The 24,662-nt window shown below is 38.7% G+C and overlaps 1 protein-coding gene across 2 annotated transcripts; it reads left to right on the forward strand.

The window, feature by feature from the left end:
* The first annotated feature begins 3,123 nt into the window (after positions 1 to 3,123).
* On the forward strand, positions 3,124 to 24,618 carry LOC118825559 (collectin-12-like). Of its 2 annotated transcripts, none has more exons than XM_036596218.1 (9): positions 3,124 to 3,434; positions 4,868 to 4,918; positions 12,879 to 13,001; positions 16,543 to 16,629; positions 16,854 to 17,897; positions 18,515 to 19,006; positions 21,855 to 22,000; positions 22,619 to 22,728; positions 23,703 to 24,618. In XM_036596218.1, the coding sequence occupies exons 1-9, from the start codon at positions 3,419 to 3,421 to the stop codon at positions 23,848 to 23,850; spliced, it is 2,217 nt and encodes a 738-aa protein (XP_036452111.1). In that variant the 5' UTR covers positions 3,124 to 3,418; the 3' UTR covers positions 23,851 to 24,618. The 2 variants fall into 2 exon arrangements, with proteins under 2 accessions (XP_036452111.1, XP_036452112.1); XM_036596219.1 differs by having other exon boundaries at positions 3,124 to 3,425.
* The last annotated feature ends 44 nt before the right edge of the window (positions 24,619 to 24,662 follow it).

The following is a 24,662-nucleotide window of genomic DNA, read 5'->3' on the forward strand; positions in this document are numbered from 1 at the left end:
TAAGTATTTCTATTACCATAAGTATTTCTTAGTATTCTATTGGCAACATTTTTTTTATTATACAAGTTGTGGGTGCACAGTTGAACCCGCAGCAGGAGCACTTTAAAGTAGCTGAATTCACAAATTAAAAGGGGTGTCTGGATACTTTTGGACATATAGTGTATGTTCGAGGCTAAACTACTGAAACGTACAGCTGTAGTAACAGTAGACTAGCAGACAATTGAAAACACCAGTAATAGATCTGAAATTGTAATCGTGTTAAAGATGAGGTTGAACACAAAGAGAGATGGAAAAGCCATCGTGTTTTTTGTTTGTTTGTTTGTTTGTTTGTTTGTTTTGAGACATTGTGCTTGTGCTCTGACCTATTTTTCTTTTAGTGTGACTTTAGACTTCCCTATCCACCAATGCTTAGATCTTCATACTATAAATATCCATTTCCTATCGCTTTAGGCCCTATAGGCCGTGTTTCACTGCACATTCTATGTTAAGATCCACCGGTGACCAAGCTCTGAAACTCCCTGAAAGCTTTGAACACTTCGTTGATGTCTTCCAGATGTTTCACCCGAGGTCGTCGGCAGGGCCGGTAATGTAATCATGAGCCGTAGTGTTTGTCCTGCAGGAGAAATCAGAAATCTCCACCAATCCTCAGTCTTCAAGCGACTGGGAGTTTGGCAGATGGAGAAACTCCATTGCCTGTTTCACAACTTCCTTTACGTTTTGACATTTTTGTGGTTTGTGGTGTTGTCCCCCCACCCATATTCACACAAGCCACACCCCCTCATATGAAACTGGCTAATACTCGAAAAGCATAAAAAATGTATTCGAAAAAAGGCAGAAATAAACATACCAAAAAAAGGCACAAACATACCAAAAAGGGTACATACCAGACAAAAGGCATAAAGAAATGTGCCAGAAAGAGGTATAAATAATTGCATCTTAGATTCTCTCTTATGAACACAAAAACACCCAGGAATTTAGGTCTGGCTTGTATTTGAAACATCCTGTTAGAATGCCAGAGGTATGTGGCTACAAGTCTTATAACGGGAATGTTCTTTAAATTAGAAAAGCTAAATAAAAAAGATTCAACTGTTGTGGGTGAAGTCAATGCAAATGTATGCTCTGTAGTTTTTGTCCTTTCAGGTTTACATGTGTATTTGTGTTCAGAACCCAAAAAGTGCATCTGCTGTGTGCTGCTATCACTGGAAGCTGGAAGATCAGTCAGACATTCTGCACAGAGATGGATCAAGGTCTTGCAAGTCCACTGGGCCCAAGAGTCTTTGGAGGCCCACCACACTGAAACAATAATGCATATAAAAAAGCAGCAGCAGCAGCAGCAGCAACAACAACAACAACAACAACAACAACAACAACAACAACAACAACAACAACAACAACAATAACAATAATAATAGCCGACGGCCTACCGAGAATAATCAGTATTTCATGTTTATGTCTATTTTAGCAACACTGGAAATTTGTTTACCTTCCTTGTTTTGAAAATAAATCAAATTAACCACATTAATGTGCATTTTGCTATTGTGTCTACATTGTAGGAGTTTTTGTGTAATGTCATGATTTCTTCTCTTTCTTTCAAGCCAAATCAAGCTGTGATGCAAAAACAGAAGTAGTCCTGTATACATGGCAAGTTTAATGTGATATCCCACAAGTCAATAACAATTGAAACAGGAATATTACCTGTAAATGTAACATTCTTTCTTTCTTTCTTTATTTATTTGTTTATTCACTTGTACATAATCAAGGGCTCCTTGTTTATCTAATGTTAACGCAGTAGACTGTCCCAAGTATTTGACCCATCTCGAGCCATGTGGTCTAAGCACCCCCCGAGGCCCCTGGCAGTCGGAGGCAGCTGGGCTCTGGCCTTAGTTTCTTGATCTGTAATCTGTCCCTGATTCTGAATGTTTATGTATTATCCTTCCTGAATGTATTAGTCGAGGCTTTGATGGTTTTAACTGTCTTATGAGTGGCCACAGTCAACAGGTTACACATTACAGTGTTTTAGAAAGCTGAATGAAGAGCAAACAAAACATGCAGCATAGTGTTTTTGTCTCTTCTGTGTTTTCAATGTACCTCAGAGTTTTCATTATAAAGGAACAGAGCACAAGAGACTGATGATAAATCTCTGAACATACATTGGAGTCCAAAAGTCTGAGACCACTAGTGAAAATTCTGCTATTTTGCATTCGTTTTTAATCTGTAACAACATTTTTCATTATAAATTATATTGGTTGCATAACAATTAAAGTCAAAAGTGCAATTTTTAAAACATTTACATGGATTTTAGAATTTCTTTTTGCTTTAATGACAACACACACTCGAGCTGGCATAAACTCCACAAGTTTGTGCAGAAACCACTGATCAGTAGATCAAATCCCCCTGAGAGATGAACAAGAGCTTCAGTGGAAGAGATAAGACTTTAAAAAATGTAACCTTAACAAAGGCCTTAACACAGTTAATGTCTCAAATTTGCTTAAATAGTTACCAAGAAATAGTTTCAAATCTTTTCTTTGTTTTCATTTTTTCAAAATTAAAAACAAACAAACAAACAAAAATCTGCTGTTTATTTCAAGGTTTAAATACAAATAATCAAAGATTTTCAATGTGGTCTCAAACTTTTAGAGACCACAGAATATAAAATGAAAAAAAAAAAGAACTGTAAGTATAAACCATCTTGAAAAGGATGGTTTTTCAAGGGTTCTATAATAAAGGGAATGGTTCTAATTAGAACCATGATTTCTTTATAGAACTATTCCATGTTTAAATGGTTCTCAAAAAAGAACCAAAAAGGGTTTTGCTATTATTATGCAATCAAACTTGTAACAATAGAAGAGCCCGTTTTGGAGCGTATAGAGCCATTTTCAACAAGGTTCTATAGAGAACCATATACAACACATTCTCCATCAGTCTGAACATTTCACCATGTAAAGAACCATTAAAGCATGAAATGTTTCTATATAGATCTCACGGTTCTAAATGGAACCATTGCCTTTACTAAACAGCCAACTTTTTAACAGTGCATAAGCCAATACAAGCAAAGGGGGCAGGTCTTGACGGAATAGGGGTGGAGAAAAGCAAGGGGGCGTTTCTGTCACAATACGGGTGGAGTTGAAAAAAGTAGCGCGGATTAGTGTCGCGCGACAAACGGAGCAGCAGCAGCAGGAGCAGCGGTGGAGGAGGCGGCTGTTTTCACGAAGTTTCTACAGTTCCTGTAGCGACTCTTGACTTTTGTGAGGAGTAACTTACTGAAGTGTAAACTCGAACAGCTCAGAAGGCTGAAAGGCGCTGTTGTTAGTCGTGTGGACCGTTTCTCGGTCAGAAACAGGCCTGAGGACGGCATGGTGAGAGAAACAGCCGAACTGCAGCTTTTCTCCTGAGACGGTGTGAGCTCTCCTCTACCGCGATGAAAGGTGGGCAAGGTGGGCTGCTCTACTAAAGTACAAGGAAATAAGTTTTTGATATGTTTTTCTATATGTGTGCCTCTTGTGCAAGCGTGTGTGTGTGTAGGTGTATGTGTGTGTGTGTGTGTGTGTAACATCTGGTTGAAATTAATTGTGCGTAATAATGAGAGTGCGTTGTGAAATGATAAGGCCGTTAGAACGTGTGTGGACTGCAGGCACGCGAGAACGACTGAAGTTGTAGAACTGAGATGGATCCAGCGCCAACAGAGAATAGAGATGAGTTTGAGTGGTCAGATGTCATTAATATGATGTATGTTGAAAACAGTCAAAAGTTTGGACACACCCACACACTTAGAAACACAGTTCTTCAAGGGTTCTTTTGTAAAGCTAGTTCTGTTTAGAACCATGAGTTGCGTATAGATTGCATAGTTTGCATGGTGAAATGGTTCTTGAGATTGGTAGAGAATGTGTTGTGTACAGTGCTATACAGAACCTTTTTGAAAATGGTTCTATATAACATCAAAAGGGTTCTGCTTTTATTACAAGCTTGACATCGTAACAATAGAAGAAACTTTTTTAGTGCTATATAGAACTATTTTCAAAAAAGTTCTATATAGAACTGTATACAACACATTCTCTACCAATCTCAAGAACCATTTTACCATGCAAAGAACCATTTAAGCATGAAATGGTTCTATACACAACTCATGATTCTAAACAGAACTACTGCCTTTACTAGAGAAGCCTTGAAGAACCATGTTTTTAAGTATGTGGTCATAAGCGGCTTTTCCTTTTTATTTTACCATTTTCCATGTTTTAGAACAGTAGTGAATACACAGACACTATGAAATAAACTATAAAATAACAACACAGAATTATGCAGGTTGTGCAGTCAGCAAAAAAAGTGTTAAAATACATCAGAATTTCTTCTATTTTAGCTTCTTTTAGAAATTAGCCCCTCTGTGCTGAGACCTTGTTGTTACTGAAAAACACTGGTTGGTGGCAAAATGTTTAGATGAAGGATATTTTTTTTTTCCAAAATGCATTGAATCCCACTTTCATGAGTATTCTTTGATATTTGTTGTTAAGAGTGGGTGAAAGAATTAAAACCACTATTATTAGATAAAAGAAAATGTGTTCTTTGATAAAGTGCATTGCATGTCGACTATTACGCTTTTCTAACCTGTTATGAATGGACTTACAGCATTTTGGAACTGAAAACGTTTTGAATTACAATTTAAAAAATGGTTTGGAAATAATGTCATTCATTGACATCAACTTCACCATTTTTATTTGTGTTTGAAACAAATTTCATTTGCATTTACAGATAAGCCTTCAGGTCAAAAGGTCTTTAAGGTCATGAAAAATGTATATTTAGTTAGGTGTGTCCAGATTTTTCATTGGTAGTGTAGATCCTAATGATGCCCCCCCTTTCCCTCTCTCTGTCTCAGACGAGTTTGCCGAGGAGGAAGACATCCAGTCGTTTGGATATAAGAGGTTTGGTAAGCACTCATTCCCTTTAAATACAGGTTTTATTGACTAAGATATAAACGAATGACTGGTTCTTCTACAGCTGTGCTTCAGAACTCTGGGAAAAAGAGGGTGCATCACCAGGTCACATATAGCCACATCAGGCATCTCTGTAAATCTGCTTTGGATGCTTTTGAACCCTATATAACACAAGACTTACAACACAGTACAAACAAGCATTACAGTGCATCCGACTGTTAGGATTCTCTTTGTGTGGTCTCACTTTGTAAACATGTTTTCTATTCTTTTTTGTATGTTCGGTCATTAGCCTACCTCTTAAAAATGACCATTTTTCACCATTATTCTGAATGAGCACGACTTTAGAATTCATAGCTGCATTGTCATTTGAAAAAGTCTGAAATAGAAGTTTACATGAATGACAGAAAACCACATTGCTTGTTTTGATAATGTCTGGGTGTGTCATGGTTGAATCTGCAACTGGTTAAATCTGGTACTCTAAACAGTGATGTAACATTTTTTATGTTGCTTTTGATCAGTGATGTAACTGGGATCTTGTGGGCTCCAGTGCAAAAAAGATCAGTATACACTGGTAGTAACTCATGAGAAACCCTGTTTACAGTACTTTACAGAACGTAAAACAGAAATGATGCGTTTATTGATGTGCTATATACATGGGAAAGTAAAATCAGATCTCATCTGGTCACACTGGGGATGCAGTTTATTGAAAGGTGTAAATGAAATATATATATATATACAAAGCATTATGACCACTCTCAGATGAAGGGAATAACATATTTCCAGAGGCACATGTCAAGGCCTGGGATATATTAGACAGTAGGTTTCTCTTAGTTAGAACATGGGTTCTCGTAGTCGAGGTGTTGGATGTGAAAGAAATGGGCAGACGTGAAGAGCTGAGCGACTTTGACAAAAGCCAGATTGTGGCCAGACGACTGTATGGAAGCATCTCCGAAGCAGCAAGTACTGTGGGGTGCTCTTGGCTAGCAATGGTGAGTATGTACTGACAGTCATCTGGCGACAGGGTGTTGGGAACCCAAGCCTTATTGTTGCACGAGAGCAACGAGAGCTCTCAAATCTCGTCTGCACTAACAGAAGGGCTACTGTGGCACAAGAGTGCCCATGCTAACCTCTGTCCACCACCAAAAATGCTAAAAATGGACACATTAGCATCGGGACTAGACCTTGGACCCATAGAAGAAGGTCACTTGGTTGATGAATCCAGTGTTCTTTTACATGCATCCTGGCGTACTGCACACATTGTTCGGGAATGGTTTGAGGAACATGACGAAGAGGACAACTGCTGCACAAATTTAGGTGGAATGGGAATTTTGAATAAGAAACCAAATTTCCACACACTTGTGCCTTTGACCTTTACACATTGAGGAAATTGGAGAAATATTACAGTCCTTAAAGCTTTAGTACCAGCTGGTCCCGACCCCGAGACCACAGACTTGTCTGATGCAGCTGACCGAGTCAGGTGGCTTTTCAGGTGGTACAAGATGCATGTTAGGCAAAGGCTAACCTCAAAAACAAAGTGGATTACAATAGACTAGACAGCTGGAGGTGATCAAGGGTCGGCTGTGTTTTCATTTTCATTTGAAGCATGACTCTGTGGTATATGGGTATAACAGTTATGATGAAACTTTCATTTTACAATTAGATTTGATTTGTATGTAACTTGCATGAATAATGGCCAGTATATTAAAAATACTCCTAGGCAATTTCGACACATGAGTCTGTAGATTTTATCCTTAAACTTTATAAACAAAAGATAAAATTTTTCTAAAAGATCTTTTTCGCATCATTTTAAACATTCACAACCAATGAATCAGTTAACGCTCTCATTTTCATCCATGCCTGGTCAACAAATTGTCCCCTTTCAATTTTTAGCTATAGCAGTGCTACTATTAGTTTCAACAGGAGCTAAATATTCAGTTGACATTTTCACTGTGCTGTCAGGTTTTTTACGTGGAAAACGTCTTTGGAAAGATCTTTGTTTTTACTTTTCATTTCGGAATGGAGCCTCAGCGGCTTTGTAAAAATGGCTGTTCACCACAAGGAGTAAAAAAAAAAGAAAAGCACCACCGCACCTTGATTAGTGTTGCTACACCTGAGAAGCTTTCATGCCAAGCAATTATTGAGTTTTAGTGACAAGGGTAGAACAACCCCCTCCTAAAACCTTTACTATTTTATTATTTATTTGGAGAAATTCATCAAACATTTCATTCCATTATGCATTAGAAATCTTCTTGAAACATCTTGAAAGCCTAGGACTGCTAAAAAGATAAAGATCATCAAATACTGATCCATGTAGATAACATTGAAATGAAACAGTCGCATTATTCCTGTTCTGCGATGTAGGTAAATGCGTGATTATTTGCATTTTACGGATAACGTTTAGTGTGTGTGCCCCATTGGGTATTACTTACTAGGGTCAAATACTTTCAGTATGACCAAAGCTAGCATGTAATTAGTGATTAGTCTGTCTTTGTTTTTGCTCTAAATCTCACTGGGATTTGTGCTCTCATTGTGAGTTTAATCCATTCTCTAAATTCAGCAAGTTAGCAATAACAAAGGAAGACTTTATTAGCTAACAAGACTTGCCAATTAGTTAGCTAACTTAGCCACAATCTTTGAATTTTTGACAGGTTTAAATGTAATGCTTCTATGCTGTGTAATACAGATCCTACACCTCTCATCATGTGTCTTTGGATTAGGAAAAGGCTCAAATCTCACACCGTTCTCCAAACTCTTGGGATGTCAGGTATCGATTCTCAGTAGCCCAAACACAGCACTGCAGCATAAAGTTCTGCAAGCTTGTTAGAGGTGTCTGGGCCAAGTTAGAGTTGCCAAGCTATGATTGACAATTGAACAGTCGCTGTTTAGTGAAAGACCAGTGCCCCGGGTAGAATTCAGACAGAAGCTTGCCATTTCGAGGATAAAGATGGGTCATGTAACACACTGTTCATCTATTTTTATCTTTTGTTGTAGACACAGTAACACCAAAATATTGTCCTAGTTTAATTTTAGGAACTCCCCATTTAGATATTGAGGCTTTCAGGGGTCCAAAGGTTTAATTAGTCCGTGATTTCCATACGACACCAAGCGAAGTAAAATCACTATAACATACAACCTCGAGTGGTTTACTGCTTTTGAAACATGAAAGATGCACTTGCCTTCAAACTGAAATAAATTGTGCAATTGAAAATGCACACTGATAAAACAGATCTTACTTCATGAGTGAAGCATGCCTTCAGTCTAGGGCTGGACAACATTACAATATGTATCATTAGTGTGATAAATTATATTACAATACAATTCACAATCAAGTATAGAAAACTGACCAACTGCCTGTTTCATTATAAAAAGTGCAACATTAGTCCCGTTTACCTGTATTTAGTGCAACACAAATTTTTATCCAAATATTGGATAAAAATCAACACAACAGTGTAGGTTAAAAGACTACCAAATGAGATAAAAAATATAAAAACAGGTTAACACAAGATTTGTGTCACGCGTCCGCGACGTTCTCATAGAAACACGGACTCCATCTCCCAGACTCCTCTGGGAGATCACATGACTGAGATACTTCCCTCAGAACCGGAGTACGGCTCGGACTCCATTACCCAGAATGCTCCGGGGAATCACATGACTTCTGACTCTCTATCGCACTCCTATCAGCGCTCTCAATCACCTGAATACTAATGTGTATCACCTGTGTGTGCAGTCATGACTCATAGAGTTTAGTTTATAAGCCTGGGCTTTAGTTATGTCTAGTTGTGAAGTATTGTTTGTCTGTAAACTACTGAGCGTTCATCATTACTGTTTGTATCCTGTTTTTTGACCGTTTGCTTCGTTTTTTTGACTCTGCCTTTTTGCTCTATCCCTTTGTACTTTTGCTGGACAGTGTTTTGATTTGTGTTTGGACCTTTTGCCTGCCTCTACGACTACGCCTTTTGCCTTACCCTTTTGTGTTTGTTTGTCTGGTGTTATGCTCATCATAACATTTCTGCTGTGTTTGCTGCATTTGACCCATGCCTGTTATTTGACTATGTTTTTGGATTGTGATTCTGAAAGTAAACCTGCAACCTTTTTATCCGCGAGCGTCTGGTTTCTGTTGATTCGTCACAATTTGCCTATGAATTCATATAAACATTCCATAATATGCTACCCATTTTGTAATTTCTGTAATTATTTATATTTAATACTAGCCTCAAAATGTGCCACACAAGGACTCATTTTAGTAAGGTGAACACATCATTAATGTTCACTTGTGATCGTCATATATCAGGAAAACCCTTTGCCACAAGTTTTGACATACATGCATATAGACTTTAACTTTTTTCAAAAAAAACACTTGCCTGAAGAAAACATTCACACCAAGCAGCTCAAATTCACAAGTGATGAATCACCTTGCTCGTTGTCCGTAATGCTTGAGGCCTGTGTATTATATCCTTTTCATTTCAGATGTCCTGGGGTTTAGTCTTTTTTCAGTGTTCAGTGACTAATGGTTAATTGTATGTGTGTGTTGGAGCATGAGGGGCTCTAAACTGATGCTGGTTCATGATGCTGATTTTGGCTGTTGTACATTCTCTTGCTGTAAAGCATTATGGCCTGTCGGGTCAACCAAGGACAGAAAGAGAGAGTACAAGGCTGATGAAGAAAACACAAGAGAAAGGTGAAGAAAGGATGAAGACAAAGGGGATGAAAGATAGAGATATGGTTGTTTGTTAATTAAACATTCTCTTTCTCTTCTCTATCATCTCTCTATCATAGAGAAATGTCTTAGATTGTCTCATATGGACACAAAAACACACAGGAATTTGAGTCTGGCTTGTATTTGAAACATCCTGTAAGGATGCCAGAGGTATGTGGCTACAGGTCCAATAACTGGAGTGTTCTTTAAATTAGCTGCTTTCAGGTTTCCGTATGTGTTTGTGCTCTGGCCTGTAAAGCACATCTGCTGTGTCCTGTTGTCACTGGCAGCAGGCAGATTGGTTACCCAGTTTTCTCCCCATTTTAGTCTTGGCCAATTCCACCTACAAGGTAAATCTGGAAGGTTGAAGGAGAGCTTGGATTTCTCTTGGTTTTGTAACTGTTTATAGTTTTCCCCTCCACTAAACAAGAATAAAAGATGGGATGGGACAAAGGGATTTCATAAGAATGAAAAAGAAATTGGGCTATGTCTTTTTTTTTTTTTTTTTTTCAAGAATGAGAACAGAAGGTGAAATATTAATGAAAACCACAAAGCACATCTTGAGCCAACATCAACTTCAGGCTTCCGTACACTCACACGTACACATAGTCATGCTGACTGACAGGCCAGACCACCCACTTAGAACTGGCCAGTAGTCAGGCAATATTACTTTCATCATGATGTTGATCATAGTTATAAAGCAAGTTCAGGGAAATCACACTGTGCTCTGTGATCATTGGTAAAAGTGCAGTGTTCGTTACTGTGTATGAGAAGAAAAATTCTGCTTGAATGACAACCTCCAGACTGTAAAACAAGGTTTTTAGCTGTGCAAATCTGCTACGTTTTGCCATGAGCTGGAAATTTAAACACACCTGTTATTGTCTTTGTCTTGTATGTATCATTATTGTCGGCTATAATTGAGAAAAGGCCAGTAAGTCAAGCATCCAGTTAGTTTGAACTGTGTGCAGTACAGCAAAGGCTCGCCAAATGTAAACTGTGTAAGACTACACTAACATGTGCTTCTAGAGTTAAAGCCTGCAACTGTTGTTGACAATACAAGTTAAATATTGTCCACATGAATCATCCTTCCTGTCTGGTCAGTGTGGCACATGTAGCAATATACACAAACACATTTCTAGCATATTTTCGAATTTTCAGAAGCCATCGTGACTGAGACCATAACCATCAAAACATCAGCTACTCTTTTCTGTGTGGACATTTTAAGATGAAAGGGCCAAAATTACTCTATAAAATCTTGTTATATTAATGTATATTAAAGTTATTTGTCTTACTCCTGTAAATTTAACATACTGGAGGTTTTGTTAGTATCGGCAACTTAACCTTTCTTATAACCTGTGTTTTACTGATTTTGTGTGTGTTGCAAAGGTCTTTTTGCTGATGTGGGAGTGATAAAACAATGGTTGCAGTTTTTAGCTGATGCGTTGAAATGAGAGGCCTTCATTTTCAACCCAAGTGTTTTGTTTCACTTTTCCTTCTCACCACATTGCATTCAAGTACCAGTTAGCCCGGATTTCTTTGAATTTAATTTTTTCATACAAAGCTCACTGGATGATCAAATTTGGTTAAACAAAGTCTAAAAGCACTAATAATTATTAATTGCTAAGGATGAAGTGATTTAAATAAAGTATTGTACAACTGAAAAGATTAGTGTCAAAACAGTGTATTGAACTTTAAAACTGTATTACCAATGCGTCAGTCGGTCTATTCCAGCAACCTCTCATTTCGTCTTTTGCTGAAACCACCTATGCCCCATATGCCCAAGGATTGGTTTCTGCAGTAGGCTTAAGCCTAGTGCTGGACTACACTGTGTTTGAATAAAGATTCTCCATTGAAAGAAAAATGTAGTACAGAACCAGGTTTAATTCTTCTCTGGAAAGTCTACTGTAAAGGTATTAATGGGCTGTTTATCCTCAGTAACAGCCTCTACTCTTCTAGGAAGGCTTAACACTAGATGTTGGAACATTTCTGTGATGATTTGATTGCTTTCAGTCATAAGACCATTCGTGAGTGTGAGGTAATGATGGTGGCTGATTAGTTCTGGATCACAAATGCCACTCCAGCTCCTCCCAAAAGTACTGGATGATGTTTCATCACCGCAAAGTATGCTGGTCTACTGCTTCATGGTCGCATGTTTCGGGGTTTTATACCCATACAGATGCCTATATATATATTATACCTAACAGATGCTTGGCATTAGATATTGTGACCTTAGGCTCATGTGCAACTATACAGACCGTCTCATTCTGTCGACACTGCTCTTGTGTAAAGATTGAGCAGACTGTTCGCTACAGTACATAGATGTGTATGTGGTGTAGTCATTGGTGAGTACTGAGCTGAATTCTGTTTAATTTTGTGGGATACTCTCTCATATACAGAGTTTACAGTCTTGTGAGCTGAATTCAAACCCTTGTTTTGGTTTCTGACCAAAATTCCCTTTGTGATTCAATCAAACAGTAGAATTTACTTTATGTTGCAACTCCTCCTCATGGAATATAACAGAAAGCCTCTAATCAGCACCCTTCCCTCCCCCCGCCCACCTTTTAAAGTCAGTGTGCATCTGAAATAATAGTGCGTTTTCTTTCGTACCGTAACACATTTCCAAGTACAGCACAGTATCACAGAGGGTCTCTGAGCTATCTGAGCATTTTCTCTCTGTGATAGGTGGGTGTGGTGGTGAAACATGATATTATTGGTTAATATAATTTTTCCCTGCCCGCTGGCGCACAGTGATGAAATCAAAACTTAGATGGTGATTCATTATTTTGATTATAGAAAATAAGAATGTTGTCTTTAAATATGATGAATCTTACCCAAAGACCAGGCACATGACCTAACAAGATAAAAAAGGTCCATTTTGATTTCAGGTTGGCGCATCTCATTTGAAGGGGTTGCTTCTCAATTTATCTACTCTCTTAAAACAAATGTGTTAAACACATTCTGTCTCTTACTAGACACATCAATGTGTTCAGTTGTTACTTTTAACAAAAATGTGATTAAATATTTCAATACCCAGTTATGGATTAATGCATTTTGGGTTACTTTGAACACAAAATGTGTTAAATCAGAAAACAGTATGACACAAAAAGTGTTAAAATGGGGAGCACAAGTTAGTGTATTGTTATTTAACACATCACTTTTTAGAGGGTACATTGCAGATACTAAACTGAAAATCCCTTAAATGTTCTGCGTGCATTTTTTCTACAGTGTTTCTGTTCTCATTGTCTGTCTCTCTGCAGGTATTCAAGAAGGAGCTCAGTGTACCAAATGTAAGAGTGAGTGGGGTCTGAAGGCTGCTATTTGCTTGCTGTATGTTCTCTGTATCCTGCTTACCATCGCTGTAGCCATACTGGGTTACAAAGGTACACACACACACAAACACACACACGCACTCATTTTCTCTTTCTCATTAACCCTTTAAACCCTATTGGGTCTGTAGTCAGTTCCTCATCCTCACAACTACCTTACATATTAGTTTTATATAAGTTAGGGATGTAAATATCCACCAACAAATAAAAAATGATTTCACTAATGATATTGGTTAAAAAAGTGTTTGTTTATTTTATTTCCAGTTTCTATTTAAATAAGCAGGGTTATCTTTCAGGTTTAGGAATGTTTTTGAAGTGAACCTGTGAGAGCGCAATGTGGCAATTAGCACAACTACAGTGATGTAGTATATTGTCCATGTCCTTGTGTGTGATACAATTGTGATGTGAGAAAATTACAAAATTATAGAGTGCAAAATTTAAAAGAAAGAATGTGGTGCACAGATAATTTGAACTTGGGCTAGTAATAAACGATCCATTTAACTCAAACAACTTTAGAATATAGAACTTTCAGTAGCCCCTCATTTTATATTCCAGTCATCAGCTTTTTAGTTCTAACTGTAGTTATTAGTCCAAACTAGATTGTTATGTATGGTATGTTTAATATGGTTTTGGGCTGTATACTACATAGTGATAATTTAATTTGAACATTTTGATTTTGCTCAGATTGCTTCTTTTTAGACCTGTCAGTAAATGATCAGTTGTTGACTAATGACAGTCAGTTATCAGTCTAAATTTGCATCCCTAATAGTAATAATTGAACAATTGTATAGTACTTACTGAATAATAAGCCTAGGATTCAAGGAGTTAAGTCTCTTGTGTAAGTCTAAACTCTGGTACAGTTTCATCAGTGACCTCAGGTGGTTTGGCTCGTGTCAGCCGTGTGTGTGTGTGTTCTTGCTTCATTGGTGTGTTTATATTAATTGGATATCAAGTGCATGTTCCATTTGTTTGAGTGTGAATGAGGTCATGTTAGTGTGTGTGGATTTTGCTCAGAGTTTGTGTGGGGTCCAATTCCTGCCAAGAATGACTACTCACTGCTGTTTGATCACCATGGATACTGCTGTGGGTTTGTTTGTATTGTAGTGACTGCAACTGCAGCAGTGTGTGTGTGTGCGCATGCGCCCACTTACATGCACTTTACAATTACGTCCAAGAGTGATTCCACAAGAACATGGCACATGTTAGTAATCTGAGCAGTCATTGCTCTTCTCTTCTCTTCTCTTCTCTTCTCTTCTCTTCTCTTCTCTTCTCTTCTCTTCTCTTCTCTTCTCTTCCCTTCCCTTCCCTTCCCTTCCCTTCCCTTCCCTTCCCTTCCCTTGTTCTCCTATGTTGGGAAATTCTCTTTATGTTGGGAAATTTTGTTGTCTTCTTTTCTCTTTGATGTGAAATTCTCTTCCTTTCTCTTGGTTAGGAAATTCTCTTGTCTCTTTATGTTTGGAAATTCACTTCTATTCTGTTGTCTGCTTTTCTTCTTTATATTGGGAATTCTCTCCTGTTTTCTTCTTCATGTTGGGAAATTCTCTTGTAATCTTTTCTGTTCTGTGTGTTCTGGAAAACTGTGAGAATTGGGAAGATTCTAGTAGTTTCTAGACATTTCCATATGCTTCAGTGATTATATAGTATCCTTTATTGTTTGTGAGTGATTGAGAGAGATTATACTTATAGTTGAATCAACGATCAAAGCCACTCTTCAGGACTGATCCAACTCACCTCTTTCTGTCTCTTATTCTCTGGACTTTGTCAACATTCACTTCTCTGGGCAGTTTTAATTTTAATCACGAGTACGTAAGCAGTGTCCTTACCAATCACAAGGCTGTTGTGGGCTGTTCTGCCAACACATCTTTAACAAAACTGCTCTCCTGCAGTTTCCTTCTCTCTGTTCAAGTCGAGAAAACTAACAACAAACAAAAACTAATCTAGGAAGCCTGAAGAAGTCCTTTCATCCGTTAGTTCAGTCAATCTGCCAGTAAAGCGACTAAGAAGAACTTTATCTTTTTTAAGATGTTGCCAGATAAAAGCTGGTTAACACCACAACACCACCTGTAGGCCTGTTTCACTCATTTTTCAATGCTTTTGTGTTTAGTTGAGCAGGCTGGGAGCTGTGGACTGAGGGCTGTCAATAATGCACGCATATCAGAATGTAAAGACAGCACCCAGACAGTTCTCAGATGGATAATAATAATAATAATAATAATAATGATAATGAATAATGAATAATAATATCTTTATTTATAGAGCACTTTTCATACAGGTGGCAGCTCAAGGTGCTTTACAGACAGGTGATAGTGTTTTACAGCAACAGACAAGTCAATGACAGACCAAGTTAAACACATACCAAAGAGAGGTAGATTTTTAATTCAACACTAAGTTAAAGAGATAGCCAGTGCATTTCTTTCAAAACAGGAGTGATATGATCTCTCATTTTTGTTTTGTTAGGATCTGTGCTGCTGCATTTTAAGTTGTAGAGGATGTATTGTTTTATGATCCCTCCCGCCTAGTAAGAAGAGAATTACAGTAATTAATTCTGCTTGTATCAAATGCATTAACAAGTCCCACTGCATCACTACAGGCCGAACTCTATGAATATTCCTCAAATGATAAAAAGCTACTTTTCTGACTGCATTTACTTGCGGGTTAAAACAGAGCTCAGAATCTAAGACTACACCCAGGTTGCAGACTTAAGGTTTGGTATACGAAGCTAAAGAACCGAGAGAAATATCTGACACACAGCCGGTCAGTTTGTCTACAGAGTCTTGATCATTAGAAGGAATCAAAATGAATAATTGTCATCAGTGTCATCAGCATAGCTATGAAAAAAAATTTTATGTTTCCTAATGGCATCACCTAGAGGTAACATGTACAAAGAGAAGAGCGAGTGCCTTTAAAGTGAACCCTGTGGAACTCCACAAAACAATTATAAACCTCTTTGACGAATGATTTCTCAGTGAGACCAGAAATTGTCTGTGCATTAAATGTGAGTTAACTGTATCTGCCTACCCAATATTCAAGGTGGTGTATTAGAATATTCGATTTCATAAGTGATTTTAACCCATGTTTATTATATTTCTGTCTTTTTTCATTCAAACATTGCGGTTTGAATTCTTTGGAGGTGTTGTCCAGAAAAATCCTCATTCTGTAATTCAGTAATTCGGATTTGTCAGACTCCCTGAAATGTTCCAGAGGAAATGAAGGGGTCTGTAGTCTGCAGTGGTGTGAAAACAACACCCACACTCTACTGAGCAAAGAAAAAACAGCAAAACAGAGTAAAGAATCTGTGACTGGTGGCTTTGGTACTTGAGTTTAATGGAAAATCTTCTAAAAAACAAAGTAACTGTTCACATTTCATGACTTGAGAGCCAAACATATGAGAAAAGTTATCTCTCCTAGGAGTAATAAAACTGTGCACTGTAACAAAGACCGTAAATTACATAACTAGAAACTAGCAAAGAGCAGCATTTTTCCGAAAAAGTGACCCATCACCGTCTGAAATACATTCTATCATGATGTAAAGTTTACTGATATGGGTGTGAATCCAACCTCTTACATCATTACTGTTTAAATAATTTTTCTCTAGTGGTCCAGAGAGTGGATAATGCCACTGAAGGAATGCAGAAATATGGGGGGAAAATCATTGCCATGGAGTTGGATGTAAAAAAGCTAGGTAAGTTCTGTTGTTATTCCAATTGGAGGAACAGATTTGACCAAATAACTCTGTCAGTTTATCTGTCACTTCCATCTGTCTATTTATTTTTGTCCACATGCTCTTTTCTTTATAACCCTATTTTTGTTTTCCCTCCCTATATCTCTTATGTTACACTACATTTATCCCTCTCAGGTTTTTCCTTCCCTTCTTACCTTCTTCCTATTGTTCATGCCCCATTTCAGATGATGAGTCTGGTGTAAAGTTGAAGAACACTTCCAGTGAGCTGCAGACGTTTCGCTCTGGACTCTCAGCTTTGCGCCAGAAACTAGCCGCAGTCTCCAACCGTGTCAGCAGTAATGCTGTAGCTTTGCAAAAGCTCCAGTCTTCATCAAAGGATACACGCTCATTGCAGGATTATCTGCGGTCACAGCTGGACACCCACTCCAGCACTCTGCGCTATGCTAATGCTACACTTATCTCGGCCTCTGCTAGCATGCCTGCACTGCAGCAGGACACTGCGCTGCTTCAGCAAAACCTGCAGGCGCACATCAGTGCTCAGCGCTCACTGCAGTTTGCTGCTGATGGCCTCAACCTCACCCAAAGGCGGCAGGACACAGTTGCAGCAGCACTGCAGCGTACAGTGGAAGCAGCAGCTGAGGCCATGCAAGGCATGCGTAGCGACACCTTAGCCCTACAGCGGGATACACAGCTGGTCAGCAGTAACGAGGACTGGCTGAGGGAGAAAATCCACAACCTTGAAGGGGCTGAACATAACACTTCTGCACAAGCTATGTCCACAACGGAGACCCTGGAGGAGCTGAGCTCTCAGCTAACTAGCATCTCCAGTCAGATGCTTAACATGAGTGCACTGAGTGATATTAATTCAGAAAACCTTCGGGAGTTGTTGGACCTGCAACGAGAATATGGCAGCCGTACAAGTACCCGCTTCGATCAGATGGAGGAACGGCTAGATGCGACAGAGGAAAGGGTAGACATGGTGACGGGGAATGTGAGCTACGCCACGCGAATGCTAGGAGGAGTTAATGGAGAGCTTGGTGCTCTACGGAGCTGTTCAGACACAGTGGGACGACATTCAGATATTCTGCTTTATCTAAACAGGAGTCTGGTTGAAGCACGGGCAGATGGGAACACTCTAAGGTCACAGCAGGATGACCTCTCAGCTAGGCTGGACAAGGAGGTCAGCAGTCTGTCCATTATCATGGAAGAAATGAAGCTTGTGGACAGCAAGCACTCACAACTCATCACCAATTTTACAATACTGCAGGGTATGAGATTACCCATGCTTTCATACGTATTGACAGCTTTCTAGCAGTTGGGACTTTTGCTCAGATACTATATGTTAGGGCCAGAAAGCTTGTATATACTCTCTGAGACTCTCCCAAAATGCACATAAGGGTTGAGTTTACCTGAGAAATATTTTAATACACTCAAAATACTTACATTTATGAGATAATTCATCAGAATTCTTGTGTCAATGGCATCATATGCTTTTTCATAGTTAGGCTTCTGCTATTCATACATAAAAACTGGGGTGTGACAGTGCATCGTAGAAAATTAACAACAGATATAATGCAATTACTTTTAACACTAAAATTTGCAAATGCTCAGCACCAAACAAGTCACTCCAGCAGTCCTCCTTCCTTCTAGTTCTAATGGTGTTAATAAGTTGTGAAATGACATATAGTCATTCTTCACTAAAATTTTGTTTTAAATATTGTCAGAATACAAAATCATAAACCCCTGTATTGTTATACCCCTATTTGGTAATATGTTAATACTCAAGTAATATATCAATCCAGGAAGTTATTTGAAATGATGAAAAATCTGATGTCAAGATAAGTTAAATCCAAAGCATCACCTGCTCCATCTATGTATTCTTCAGGCCCTCCTGGTCCAAGAGGCCCCCGTGGTGAAAAAGGCCCAATTGGTGCAGTTGGTCCTCCTGGCCAGAAGGGGGAGCGAGGCAATAAAGGAGAGGCAGGGGTTGCTGGCTCTCAGGGAGAAAAAGGAAGCCCTGGCCCTCATGGACTTCCAGGGCTCACAGGCAGCCAAGGGTCACGTGGAGGCCCTGGACCAAAGGGCCCACGGGGGTCAGGAGGCCGTGCAGGATCCCAAGGTCCCAAAGGAGAGCCAGGCACTCCCGGACTGCCAGGTAGAGATGGACCTCCGGGGCCTCAGGGTGCTCAGGGGCCGACAGGCATTCGTGGGCCGATTGGCCCTGCAGGAGACCCAGGACCCGCAGGGCCAACAGGGCCTATGGGACCTCCAGGACCTCCAGGGTTACCAGGTCCACCAGGCAGAGCAATAGTAGTGCCGACTGTACCTGTTACACTGCAAGGAGAGGCACCAGCTGTTCCTGTAGGACCTTTTACAGGTAAGATCTACAAACATGGGCAAACTGTATGTGACCTGCAGAAAAGATGTTTAAATACTACTTAAGGCATAAGGATATGGGACGGCAGTCTCAAGCCTCAGTGATTTGAAATGAGCTGACACCATACACATACAATGCTGTGAGTATGCTTGTATGTTAGCATCTGAAGGCTCTCTATCTGACCTATGGTCCCGTTTACACGTGTCGCGGGTGATACCATCATAAAGTGGATGGTACTAAGTACAAGTATGAATGGGGTAAAGTGCGTGTCGGAGACGCGTTGTGATCCAATCACCCAAACCACCTTCAGAGATGGGACACATATGACCACATAACATTTGAATGCTAGAGCGTCTCAATGCATCTTTGAGGATTGCCTTTATCAGCTGCATCATCACAGCAGAGATTAAATCAGCTGCGTAGTTTATTTTTTCTGCTCTTTTCCTGTTGATTTACAAGTTTCATTAGAAATCCATGCAGTCTATAATTTTTGTCTAAGACCAAATGTAATGACAGATAGACGTCGTAAATATGAGTGGTCTTCCTCAAGTGGTTCGTGGAGAAGCATATGAAACACATGAAAATGCCAGGTATAAACAGCTATACATTCACTTATTATCAGATCACTCAAGACATGTTAATACCAAGTGTGAAGAGGGCTTAATGTTAGTTATTAAGCACCAAAATCTTCCTTATTAAAGCCCACTAGGTAATGACCTAGTAATGGAAAGCTCTAGATTCAGTTGTCTTTCTTCTGACCACTGCTGTTAAGCCCTAGAACAAAGCACTTGACCTCAAGCTGCACAGTTGCCCTGTCTTCTCTATCACAGTATAAAAGCGCTTAGAAAAAGGACAGACTGCTCATTGGCCCTGTTATGGATGATTTATGGTTACGAAAAAAGCCATTTCTTCATTTTGTTGTGCACACTTACAGCATATGTTCCACTTTACCTTAAAATAGAACAGAGTAGGAAAAGTTGACTGCAGAGGATGACAAATTTAAACTCATAATGCACTTACTTTGCACTGCAGCCAATTCTTTTCTTTTTGGAACATCTGGTTACATGAATTCAAAGTAGTCACTATAGTTCACAGATTCGGATGTTTGACAGCTTACTTGGAAAATGACACTTGCATAGAGGCATCATGTCCGTTATGCTAAAAATAAATAAATCGAAGACATATCTGTCACTGTCTGTCAATACATATGAGCAGCTATTTGCACCTCCAGAAAGACCCACAATGAGATGTCTTCAAAGAATCTAAAAGTGGAAGAAATCATAGAAAGCACAGAAACTGTATACATTTGTATACAGTTGTAATTAGGGTGGAAGAAAAAATGTATACAGTATATTATTGCAATATTTTGGGATTTAAAGAGAAGTATAGGTACTGGGAGGCACAAATATTATACAATATTTCATTATTCAGTTAATCAGTTTAAATGTGTATTAAGCTCATTGTTAGACTAATAGATTATCAACATGCATTTCTGTTGTAATCAACGCTGTTTCTTTCTGTTGAGGTTCTCTCAGTGTAGTTAATATTAGGGATAAAAAACCATAAGGAATATAACTGGGCAAGACTCACATTAACATTACAGCCACCTGCCATTCTGTTTGTCTACAAAAACAAAAGTTAAATCTGTTAAATATGTAAGTGTAAAGACAAATGTTATGGAATGTTGATTCCCAGTTGTTTTGCTTCAATAAAATAAGAGTGAGATGAACAAAATGTTCTTTTGGAGGAGTAATTTGCATTCAAAAGTAATAAATCCTAATATATCAGAAAATGTCATATTACAATACTTAGCGCTTCACAAACCTTGAAGTATTGCAGTAGTATCAGATTGTAGCCCAAGTACTGTGATATCATATCAAGAGGGGGCCTGTAGTAATTCTACTGTTGTAGGTCAAAAACTGCTTCTAAACAAAAGAAACCTCTACCACCTTGAAGGCAGTGATAGAAGCTTTATGGGTCAGGGCTTCTTTTGCTTAAGCAGCTGTGCAAGCTCTGAGCATCATGCAGCGTCTGCTGGAAAGCTGAAGCTGAACAGAACAGTTGAGACGATTCGCAGTAGAGTGACTTGAAAAAAAACTGAAGGTCAGAGTCTCCCAGTGGAGGTTCAAATGAAGTCCAGAACAAAACTTGTTATTCACGAAGGTTGAAATAGGCAGTGGTTCAGCGGTCCTCAGTCACGTTACACTTGAAGCAGTTGTGTGTGCAGGAGTGGGCCAAAATTCCTCTAAGTTGATGTAAGATGTTGATGGACAGTTACACAAAAGGCTTGCATCAAAAGGGGTTACTGAAATGTTCCCTGAAATTTCTGCTGCTTTGTACAACCTCGTTCCCAAAAAAGTTGGGATGCTGTGCAAAATGTAAATAAAAATAGAATGCAATGATGTGCAAATCATTTAAAACTTATATTTAATTGAAAATAATACAAAGATAACGTTCAATGTTCAACTGAGAAATTGTATTGTTTTTTTAATTTGATTTTATTTTTCGCCTAATGTTTTCAATAGGTCACAGGTCAGGCCAGTTTAGCACCCAGGCACCTTTATTCCGGAGCCATGCGGTTGTAATCAGTTGGAATTGAATACAGTCTGTGGTGTGCGTAGCTATCAGCCTGTTAGCCGTTGCTGAGCCACTGTTATTTCCTGGACTTGATTTAGCAGAACAACAGATGGGAAAAGAAACCGTAACCGGTCTCACAAGTCTGCACCGGAACAGAACAACACAGCACCGCCATGGAATTTGGCTCCACAATGGAAAAGAGGCCGTAGTCTGCACCCTGATCAAAATACACTGTTCTCATATTATAGTAATGTCTGTGTGTGCTGTATAGGTCCATTTGGCTGCCCTGCTGACTGGATAAGGTTCAGGAACAGCTGCTACTACTTCTCCACCAAGCAGCTCAGTTTTGATGATGCTCAGACAAAATGCCTTACTATGTCTTCCTCCATGGTCATCATCAATGATAGAGAAGAACAGGTAAGAGGCTGAACGCATATCTTTCATAATCTTAAACATATTTTCATCTAAGGTCTTAGGCCTAAAGACTTGAATGCATTTTGTCTACTACCAAAAAAACATGATGCATTTATATATGACTATTTTCCAACCTTTAATCTTTGGGATTAAATAGGCCATGTCTATTACTGTGCCTTTATGACTGATGTACATTACATCTGTTCTGATTGGCTGTCCTGTATTCCACCTTATTTAAGACCCAGTCTGGGCTGAAACATCTCTTTTAACTATAATATGAAGTGCCTTAGGTTGAATAGGAGGATATATGTAAATCCATTGTTTTCCATGACATCACAAAAACAATTCATAATGGCTGTCTGTATGTATATGTATATATGGCCATGCGAACTGGGGAGAGAACAGTAGGTTTTGAAACTTTAGCTGTGTTGACACAACCAGATCAAAGTCTTCTATTTAAAAAGGCAAGAGAAATTCAGTTTTACAGGAGAGAATGCTTTGAAACTTTAAAAAAGTTCATTTTCTACGGACAGTGTGTGGAAGAGTTCTATATGTAAATAAATCTGTGTTGGTGGATTCTATTGTATGTTACAGCTTGGTCATTTATGTGTTGTTCCTCAGGGCTGGCTACACCTTCAGACAGTGGGTAAAGGCTTTTTCTGGTTAGGTTTGACGGACAGACAGGAAGAGAATGTTTGGCGCTGGGTGGATGGCTCACCGACGACATTCACGTAAGTATAGCTGTGAGTGTACATACATAAATAGAGGAGCAATCCTGCTGTTTTGTGATGTAGTGTTAAGAGTAGCAAAATAACCCTGGTTTTGCTTTCTACAATTGCTACATGCTAATTTTTTTAAAAGGTTACAATTAGGATTAAATTCAGGGTTAGGATTACAAAGTTCTTATTATATATAGGTGCTGTGCTAAAGTCAGAGACTTTATTTAGTCCAAATGATTCATTTTTCAGTTAACATTTCTAAAGAGATTAGATAAATAGATAGGAAAATAAGTAAAAAAAAGTTTGAATACTGGAGAAAAAAAAAGGAATTAAAGATGTAGAGGAGTTGGGACTACTAACAACCGTGCAAAACCTGGTAGATCATCGAAACTGTCCCTATAAGATAAACAGTACTTAGTTTTCATCTTTCAGAGAGAGGAGAAAATCCAGCTCCACTCTTGCTTCTGGTCTGAAAAAATGCACACGTGTTTCTGTCCGTCCTTCCATGTGTACATATCAAGAAACTGTTACTGAGAAAGGAAATAGACAAAAAAAGAACAACATTAGCTGCTGGTGTTCTCAGAACAATGGACTCAACATCACTGATTGTATTTGGGATTACTTGGCGTATGAGAAGCAGAAAATGCTACCAACTTCTAAGACTGAACTTTGGAGATATACCTGCCGATTTCTTTGACAAACTGAAAGTAAATCCCCCGAAAAGAATGGAAGCTTTAATAAAGGCAAATGATGGACACACTAAACATTTAATTTTGAAATCAGTATACACATATTAATTTTGATATTAATATCAGTATTTGATATATTTAGTTCATTGAGTTTTTTTTGTCAAATACATGTTGCTGAAAAACCTTTTTCTACTAAAAGTTTTGCACAGTACTATATGTAATAATGCATATTGGGTACATTTATGATTTCCTGGTGAGGTATTTGTTGTTTGTGTGTGTACATGTGTGTGTGTGTAGGAAGTGGAGGCCTGGACAGCCTGATAACTGGAGCCATGGGCATGAAGATGGAGAAGACTGTGCAGGTCTAGTTCATGGTGGCCTGTGGAACGACTTCTACTGTGATGACCAAATCAGCTCCATCTGCGAGAGAGCAGTGGACAGTTGAAATCTGTCACATGCATCCAGTGCAAACATAAGGTAGGCCTGTGTCCCAGTGAAGAGATGGATGTGGTCAAAAGGCCTCAGAGCTTGTGTCAGAGATGGATGACTGACAGGAGTATTAGCTAGGAGTGTGCACCTAGTGCAGGTACAGTAAGAAAGAGGAGACATGCTCGTTTTCTGCAGGAGAAGAAGATGCTGCAGCCTTTGGGTTGAAGAGATTTTGCCCATATCCACTGTTACCTGCTATTACATCACTGTGTCCAACATGCAGTGGTGCAGACCAGTCAGGAGGAGCCACAAATGTTTAGCCATCATATTAAGTGTGTATTTTTATATCGGTGTGTATAATGACCAAAGGCAGTGAAATTTGTCCATTTTAAGCTGTTCATAGAGAAACACTATTCAGCAAAATGAAGCTATGCTGTGGTAAACTGAGCTATTTCATAAACTAAACATGCTAATAACCTGGAACTGGCCTTAGAACTGTGCAACAAAATCATAAGAAAAAAAAAACGTATAATGTACACAAACAGGAAAAAGGCTGGTGTAAAAAAAGCACATGAATGTGTATTTCAGTATTTCGGTACTCAAGGGATTTGATAGTATTATATGTATATGATTTTAGATATTGTTTTATTGTAAATTTTTAATCAGAACCAGTTTTTTCTTTCTATAGGCCCTTTCTTGCCATTGTCTCAGACACATTCACATGCTCCTTTTTATTCAAGTAACACAACATATGTTGGAATAAACATTGATTTTGTGTCTATCATGAACGAGTAAATGTTTTTTCTTATAAAGTATAACAGCATCTCA

Source organism: Colossoma macropomum, unplaced genomic scaffold (genome assembly GCF_904425465.1).
Source record: "Colossoma macropomum unplaced genomic scaffold, Colossoma_macropomum, whole genome shotgun sequence".
In the NCBI taxonomy this organism is placed as follows: domain Eukaryota; kingdom Metazoa; phylum Chordata; class Actinopteri; order Characiformes; family Serrasalmidae; genus Colossoma; species Colossoma macropomum.

Bases quoted from the DNA above. Each gene is read 5' to 3' on its own strand.
- LOC118825559 (XM_036596218.1), top strand. The intron at 4,919-12,878 runs GTAAGCACTCAT...GTCTCTCTGCAG, and splicing joins GTTTGGATATAAGAGGTTTG to GTATTCAAGAAGGAGCTCAG. The intron at 19,007-21,854 runs GTAAGATCTACA...TGTGCTGTATAG, and splicing joins TCCTGTAGGACCTTTTACAG to GTCCATTTGGCTGCCCTGCT.